The sequence below is a fragment of the Lycium ferocissimum genome, chromosome 11, assembly GCF_029784015.1.
Source record: "Lycium ferocissimum isolate CSIRO_LF1 chromosome 11, AGI_CSIRO_Lferr_CH_V1, whole genome shotgun sequence".
NCBI lineage: Eukaryota > Viridiplantae > Streptophyta > Magnoliopsida > Solanales > Solanaceae > Lycium > Lycium ferocissimum.
Genome location: NC_081352.1, coordinates 25,457,157 through 25,466,253, shown reverse-complemented (window position 1 = coordinate 25,466,253; position 9,097 = coordinate 25,457,157). Strand labels below are relative to the sequence as shown.

Below are 9,097 nucleotides of genomic sequence, written 5' to 3'. Positions count from 1 at the left end.
CCCGTGATTCGGGGAAGAATTTGTTTTTCTCCAAAGTGAACTTTTCTGAATGCCCCCGGGATTTGATTGTTCAATTATAATTAATGATATTGTGAACACGAATGAATAAGTCGACACATACTTCCTCTCGATTTATGAATACAAATAATATTGAGTTCTACTTTGGAACAAAGCCGATTTTACTGCTATTAAACTTTGATATTACAACTGACAAAGAGAGGCAGAGAATCACTGATCCAATATTTACATTGGCATATTCACTCCCTTAAGGACATTTTATTCAACGTAAGAGTACTAGTCCAGTAGTCCTAAAAATCTTGACGTAAATAACTAAAATAAAAAGATTGAATGTGGTAACCTATACTTAACCGAATACACCGCCCGATCACCGTCCGATAATTGCTAACTCGATACCGAACCAACCGATATCTTATAGGTTGGCTAGCGGATTAGTACTTTTAAAGCCGATAACCGTTTAGCCGAACCGTTAACATAATAATCCGTCCGATCCGCCCGATAAGCAGCCCTAATGCCAAGTGCTCTACTATGACTGCCATCTTCCATAAACCGATGACACACGTAATTACGATTTCTGTTTACATAAATGAATGGCTAACCTTTTGTCTTTGTATTAGTATAAACTTAATCTTTCAAATGCGGTAGAGAAACAATAGTTTTCAAAATCAACAAGCACATAAGTAATGGGAGTTTCAGCAGAATTTATTTTTAATTAAACAAGGAACCAATCCAGGGGCGGACCCACACAGAAAATTGTGGTGCTCGAGCATCCATTAAACTCGTCTCGGAATGTATATATTTATATATAAGACTCTAAAAAATAGGTATGTAGAGTCAGTAAGCACGTATTGAACAAATGTACTGGTGGGTGCTTTGGTTGAAAAGTGGAATGACAGATTCCATAACTGCGTAAGGTTACAGGGGTTCGACCCTCCACTAAGGATTTTTTGGAAACTCATTCTTTTTTCTATGTCTCATTGCTTTGTTTCTTAATTTTTTTTAATGCAAATTCTTCTTTTTTATAACCAGTTGATTTTTTTTTTCTTTCACTATTTATGTTAGTTTGCCTTTTTGGGCGACCGTCATTTGTCGTTAAAGGCAAGCACCCAGGCCCTTGAAATTCTGGATCCGCCACTGCCAGTACCAGCTACTTGTTTTGCAAATTGCAATACATAAAAAAATTGTCAGGAAAGTATTTTGCCTTTTTCTACGAATTGGAGTACGATATTAAAGGTTTAATGCAATCATCTTATCAGATTTCTCAGACGCGAGTAAGATTGAGAGCGGTCCAACATCCTTTTTGTACAGCTATTAAAGTAAATGGTGACCCAAGGATTCAAGAAAATATATAAAAGAAAAAGTATTAATAAAAATAGGGGAAAACATAATTATACAGAAAATTTTTACTTCTCTGAAATAAAGTTTGAAAACGTTGGGGGCAAAAAGAGTTTGAAATTCGTATTTGAAATTCAACAAGTTTCGATTTTGATATGTCATTGTCATTTTGATGAGAGCAATGTTTATGGTGCAAGTGTCGTCATTGTGAAATGTTCTTTGAATTTGTACAAATTTCTACGAGGTGAATGAAACTTCTCAAAAGACTTATTTAGCCTCCATTCAATTTAAATAATTTAAGTGAAGAAAGCCGTTTTTGGAAAATATTTTTTAAGAAAAATGTAATTTTTGGTTTTTGATTGCAAGAAAACGACTTGTTTTCCACCAAACATGTAAATTTAATATTTAGGTGTGTTTTCTTTTGTACAACCGGAATAAACTATTTAAAATTCTTAAAATCTTTTGTAAGTTATATGACTTAAATTTGCGAGGAGGAGAAACTCCATATCATTAAACACATCTTCCCAGATTAGCAGATCTTATTTATGTTTAGTCTATTTGTTTGCTAGAAACTAACTAGAAAGTCGACCCATTGATTTGCCTCCTACCTCATATGTTTAATTAATAATGATCCTGTTGGCTTCTAATAAATATTTTTAATCTTCAATAAGAACCCTCAAAGGATGATATTGTATGTCTTCCTTATAGGTAAGTTTGACGGCCAATATCATATGCCATCTATTTCCACTTCTTTATACTCATTTTTTTATTACTAATATTAATGCCCCATAAGTTCTGAAGGCTTAATATTAAAGTGTGTATATATATTGTTTCTAAACTACAGTCAAACCTCTCTATAACAAAGATTCGCATATAATTAACAACACCTTTATAACACGCTCCATAAGTTCGGAACCAATTTTTTTATATTATATTTTACTTCTCTATAACAAAGATTTCACCTATATCATCAACAACCAACTTTATAACAAAGACGCTCTTTGTAAAATTACCCCCCCCCCCCAATAACAACTATCTTCTTTTTTTGGTAATATAATAATTAACCATTTTTATAAAAATAGAATATCTATGATTATTAATAATAAGTGTAGAGATTTTGATCAAATATTTGATCATTTAATACGCTATTTATGACAAAAAAAATATCATATTAATATATATATTTTTTCATTATTAAAAGATTTTTCTTAGTTATATAAAGTGTGATTAAGCTTAGAATTTGGCAATTAAAAATGAAAAATTAGATTGTATACATCTTTTTGCCTATATCAGCAAAATATTATTTAAATGTCAATGTCGTTATAGATGTATAACAGTCATTCTCTATAAAGTAAAAAATTCGGATCCAACAATACTGTTATCGACAGATTTGACGGTATATGTATAAAGTTAGAGCCTCTGAGGTAAAGCTGAATGGATGCCCACCCATTTAGGATAACAGTATAGCACTACCACTTTTTAGTAGGCAGTAGAGTGCATTGCCCACTATCACGCATTTGAACTTAATTAGTTTAATTAGGGATGCAACTTGCTTGTACTTGTCAAAGCCTAAAGAGAAGTATGGGCTGCCACTATTTTTGTTGAGAATTTTTCACCCGTTTTTTTTTTGGATAGCTGTTTAGTAAATATCTATCTTTATATTTTCTTATAACTTATGTACCTTTTAAACAATAATCTAAAGATATATTTGAACAAACTGAAAATTTTAGGAGTAAACGTTAGGCTACAATCTAAAATTTTGTAAGCTATGTCAAACGTTAGACAACAATTTAATGTTTTATTTGTACGGTCGAGCAATATATGAGCAAATATTGAACTCAAGTCTAATGGTAGTCGTAGGATATTTTTGCAAGAGCTATACTTGCACGACTTTTAAAAGTAGAAATAAAATTTAAATGATGGCTAAGAAAAGGATATTTCCGTTTATGAGCAATTCCTGTTAGGCAGTGCTGATGAAAATCAAAAGGACAATCAATTTACTTTGAAGGTTGGCAAGAGCTCAAATGAGTGCAATTGCAAGTCACTCGTTCAGTAAGTTTCCCTAATTTGGTGTTATTAGTCTAACAAGCAAATTAGTTGTACCTGTTTAAGTCGTATTTCAAATACTGAACTTTCGTACTTCATTTTTTAACAAATGTTGTACGTCCTCATCTGTCACACGGCCAAATAGTTTTTCTAAATTTTTGGAGTTTCTCAAAGAAACTTTCCTCGAATTACGACATTATTTGCCAGCTGAATTAAATATATATCCTACATAAATCATGCCATTCCTAAATGTGGTCCTGGTCCACACCAATATGTAGCACTCCTTGATTTGGATTATCAATCAATTTGGAGAAAATGTTAAAAGTGATAGGAATTAGTTAGGATCTGCAATGTATGTAGTGGAATTCTTAAGGATCACGCCTTAAATAGAGTACTATATAATATGTCCACTCAAAGGCAGATCAAAACGTTTAGGGGTTGTTTAGTGCATGGTATAAGCTGCGATGTAGCTTCTACCAAACAGCCAAACAGAGTATAAAATGAAGCACAATCTTAAGGATGTGATATTCCACCTTATCCCAATAACCTTGGGATTATAATCCCTGTATAATTTAGTCCGCGTACCAAATGACCCCTTAGATCAGCACAAAATACTACTACTGCAATTATGTATGTTCGTATTTAGTAATGGTGTAATCGTATAAGTATATTAATTTTAGAAACCTTTTAATATATACTACTCGTTACTATTACCGACCAATCATAATGAATTAGTAACAAAATCACATTTTATTGGCTGGAGTATGTCATTTGTAATTTTGGTTTATTTTTATTGATCTTTTAATTTGATTTGGCATGCCACGTCATTTAGCATTTTGTATAATAATATTAGTTCTTTATTTGACTTGACACACAATGTAACATGAATGTACGATTTACGACAACATGACATCCAAGACCTGGGTTTATTAAATTGAGTTCATCACTTGGTAGAACGAGCACCAGGTTACCTTTTTTTAGCACCCCTATTTAGAATATATTCAATTTTAGATTCAAAGTTCAATCAGTTTTAGCAAACTTCAGATTACCCTTGCTGATGTTGTTGCCTTTTCTTCTTCAAATCAGAGTTTTAAACTGAAAGAGCTTAACTTCATATTCGAAGATTTGAAATATAAATTGTCCAAATCAAAACTTCAGATGAATTTGAAACATTCAAATTTCAAACCTAAGGTATGAAGCAAAGTTTTAGTAGTTCAAAATTCAAACCCGACAGCGTGAAATTTGAAACTTAAGACCCGCAATTGAAACTTCAAACCAACTAGAGACGACTAAACGTTACTCCTTCCGTTTATTTTTACTTGTCCATTATAGACTTTGCACACTCCTTAAAAAATAATAAATAAAGTGTATAATTTACCATGATACTCATATTAATTGATGCATATTTTTAATGGACTTGAAAAATAATTTGAAATGAGTAATTAATTGACTAAAAAAAATGAGTAATTAATACCATGGATAAAATGAGAAAAAAGAAATTATCTCCCCTTAACATGCCAAAGGTGACAAATAAATGTGAAAATATATTTTAAAATACTGGACAAGTAAAAATGAACGGAGGGAGTACAATTCTAGTACTTTGGCTAGTCTTAGTTGAGTTGTCCCAAAAACGGTTGCACTTGACCCCATCACTTTGAAGTCCAACTAAATTGACTAAGAGCCCGTTTGGATTGGCTTATAAGTTGGCTTTATAAGTTCGCTTTTCAAATTTTTTTGTTTGGTAAAGCTTCTACTACAAATGAATCATTTTGTCTTAAAAATAAGCTCAAAAATAATTGGACCCATTTAACTTAGTTTATCTAAAGCAGTTATAAAAGTGAAAACAAATTATAAGCCAAAAAAATAAGTTGGACTACCCCAACTTATTTTTTTTTTTCAAATTATATGTTCGCAAAAAATTTTTAAGCTATAAGCCAATCCAAACGGGCTCTAACTCAACAAAATTGGACTTTAAATTTACTTTACTTAATTAGATTTATATAATTAATCTAATTATAACCATAACATTATTTAGATAAGTATACCTTGAATTTCAAATACAATCCAAATTTTCACATTGATTTAATCTAAAAAAAACGAAATCTGTGATTAAACTGAACCCTTTCAAAATTTGCTAAGATATGAACCAAAAATACACAAAATATTCTCCACTAGTATAATCTTAACATTACCTAGGCTACCAGAGTATATATTTTTTTTCATTTGGGTAGAAATGAGAAAGTACATTAAAAACTCTCCTCATCCGTTACACTTTAGCCTATGAAACAACTACTGCAACATCCCACATCAGATTCTAGGAATTAATGTACAATAAACCGGCAAAAATCCGGTTCATATTTTTCCCTCTAAAATTTCTACTTTAAAAACTCTGAACCAGCTGAGCCAAACCGGTTTCCGCCTCTTTTCTCTGCCGCATTTCCAAAACTTTCCGATGATTATTGGAATGTAAGTCGTTTGAAAAAGTCGGGCTACAAGCCGGTCTATACTCGGGCAAGAGTCGACCGGATTTAAACCGGACACCACATGCATTACAAAGCGTTTTCGCGCCCATTGGACCAGCACGCCATTGTGGGGTCTTCTGGACCCCACAATGGGTGCAACGCCTTGGTTGGACCCCACAATGACGTCGTTGTTGTCTCCATACTGTCGACTCAGCTGTTTGACTTAGACACAACGACGTCGTTGTAGTAGTGGAGGAAAATGAAGAGGAAGTTGAAGAACCGGTTAATGAAACTGAACCAAGTGACCAAACTCCACCGCCGGTTCTTGTACGCTTTGTTCTGGCCCTTGTTTGAACCGGGCTAGTGAAACATGACTTGTATTGAACCGGCTTTCCTGTGTCTGACCGGTTCTCCAATTGCTTTTCTAGTAAATTTCCGGTTGGGTATGTTAGTGTGTTCTCAACAAATGACTCTTCTTCAAGAAAGTGAGACAGCCATTCGAGGTCATCCAAGCCATTTTCCTATAAAAAGAAATAGTCTTATTTTTATAAACAAAGCCTTAAAAAACATCTAATTTTCACAAAATAGACTAGAGAATGACAAAAATGGTCACTTGTGTTTGAGGGTGGGTTCAAAATAATACATTAAGTATACCGAACTTTGATTTTTAAATTAACTTGGAACTATGAAAAGAATTTTTAACCAGAAACACCAGAAATTTTCGTCAAATTATCAGAAACCGCAACACAAAAAATTACAGCTGTCGCAAAAAATACACCAAAAATAACAGAAACTACACCTCAAAAAATTACACCAAACTCTTGAAATAAACCAAAAATAACATAAACAGACAAAATCTGTACATTCAATGTGGGTTCCCGTTAAATATTTTTTATTTTCACAGTTTTCGATTAAATTTAACAATTAGAATTTGATAATATTTAACGTAGACCAAAAGTGCTCATTTTAAGCATATCTAAAGGACCAAAAGTACTCACATTAAATACTTTAAGGGACTACCAAAGGTGCTCAAAGTGATACTTAAGGAACTACTGTTAACCTACTGTCAAAGATAAGCTACCATTTTTGTCATTTCACCAAAATAAATAAACCGTAATGAGAACAGTTCTTACCGGAATACTGAGTTCATTGTTAGGAAAAGAACCAAAATCTTCAATTTTAGCTTCAATTTTCTCCAATTGCTTCTGGTGTGAAACAGAGCAACGTTTTTCACTGTTAAATCCATTTGGGTATTCGTCTAATTGCTCTATTTCGTCTTCAACGAAGCCATTGGAGACGTCAAAAAGGTCGTCAACGAAAAATTCATCAACAAAATTACTGTCTTTTACGCAGTCCATGTCCTGTTGAACGTCCAAAAAAATATAACCGTTACATATAATAACAACAACAATATATTCAGTGTAATCCCACAAGTGGAGTCTGGATAAGAGTGGTGTGTGCGCAGTCTTACTACTAACTTGTGAGGGTAGAGAGGTTGTTTATGAACCCTCGACTCAAGTGAAGCATATCAAAACAAATATGAAAAGATAATACAGTAGAAAATAAAACCCTTACATAACAACAACAACAACATACTCAGTGAACTCCACAAGTAGGGTCTGAAGAGGGTGGTGCACGCAGCTTTACCCCTATCTTGTGATGGTAGAGAGACTTTTTCTAATAGACCCTCAACTCAAGTAAAACATATCAAAATAAGTATGAAGAGATAATACAGCAGAAAATAAAACTGTTACATAAATACACAATAAGTTTGATGAAAAGAGATGGGGAATTTTTGGGGCAAGAAAGTAGAAAAGTACCTGTAGAGAAGAAGAAGAAGAAGAGTGAAGAGTTTGTTGAGTTGTTGGGTAAAGCATTGAAAAGGAGATGTTGAGTGAGAGGGACGGTGAAATGTTGTAAGGAGATTCTTTGTTTTCCCTCCTTAAAAGTGTAATCTTGACCAAAATATTTTCTTGGGATTGTGATAATTTGGTTTATTTAAAACTTTGTCCCTAATCACTTCTTCTTGTTTGGATATTTTCTTTTCATCATAAATATTTATTCACATTTGGATATTTATATAAAATCAAACAATGCTTTTTTAGTAGTTAAAATTAAAAAATGATTAAGTGATAAATAAGTATACAAAAGACACGTATATTGCTTTAATATCAAAGCATTCAACGATCATGCAAGGTTCGGGTAAAAGCATACCTCACATGTTTAATGTGTGCAGTTTACTGCGATACAAGTAATAGATAATTTTACCACTACTTCAAGCCTTCCTTCGTATCTTGTACTCATGTAAACGTTCATATCTTAGTCATGCTTAAGAGATACTCCCTCCATCCCAATTTAAGTGTTTTTTTTTTTTGGGGTATGTCCCAAAAAGGTATTTTTCTATATTTAGTAAGTTGACAATTCAAACATCCTAGTATAAGACAAGTTTGTAACCACATATTCAAAGGACTATACACATCTTTAATTTAGAAATCACAAGATTCAAAAATTTCTCTTTATTACTTAAACGATATGTCTAGTCAAAATAAGACACTTAAATTGGAACGGAGGGAGTAGATATTTTCACTTGAATTTATGGCCTTTTCACTATTTGATTTGGCGTAAAGAATAAAGAGTAGGTGCTAGTAAAAAAAAAAAAAAAAATCTTTTTAAAGTTCATTTTTATTGTTGTTATCCAAGTTTTGAAAATCCACATTCTTATACTGTATTTATTGATTTAAGATTTTGACTTTACTTCCAAACGGGATAATAATGGGTTATTGATATCTGAACTTTGTGATTGTTATGGTTTGAATTTTGAAATGTTTCTCTTTCTTAATCCAATAATAATTTGAGTTTCTCTTTTCTTTTTTGGCTTTTCTTCTTTCCCGCTCTATGCTTTTTTCAATTTTCCACGAAATACTTACAAACTTCCTCCCATTAAGAGGAGAAAATTATTGATAATTCCTTTCCAATCTCTCTTATACTCATAAGTCATAAGTAATAAGTAGTTATACTAAATTAGAAAAGTCAAAGCAGATTCACTGAAATCTAATTGAGATTTAAAGTGCTCACTCTAAACAAATTAAAAAGATTAAAATTGTTCAAGAGTATATTTAAATGATTACTTTGAACATATTTAACATAATACTCCGTCCGTCCCAATAAATATGACATTCTTTCATTTCTAGTCAATCCAAAAATGAATGATATATTCTTATATTTAGTTAGTAACA

General features: G+C 32.2%; 1 protein-coding gene across 2 annotated transcripts; it reads right to left on the bottom strand.

Moving 5' to 3' along the window:
- Positions 1-5,480: 5,480 nt before the first annotated feature.
- Positions 5,481-7,881, bottom strand: LOC132037390 (GATA transcription factor 5-like). Of its 2 annotated transcripts, none has more exons than XM_059427898.1 (3): positions 7,682-7,881; positions 6,995-7,222; positions 5,481-6,382 (listed from the first exon to the last, which is right to left on the bottom strand). In XM_059427898.1, exons 1-3 carry the CDS (start codon positions 7,736-7,738, stop codon positions 5,780-5,782), a joined length of 888 nt encoding a protein of 295 aa, XP_059283881.1. In that variant the 5' UTR covers positions 7,739-7,881; the 3' UTR covers positions 5,481-5,779. The 2 variants fall into 2 exon arrangements, with proteins under 2 accessions (XP_059283881.1, XP_059283883.1); XM_059427900.1 differs by lacking the exon at positions 7,682-7,881 and adding an exon at positions 7,333-7,675.
- Between the last annotated feature and the right edge of the window lie 1,216 nt (positions 7,882-9,097).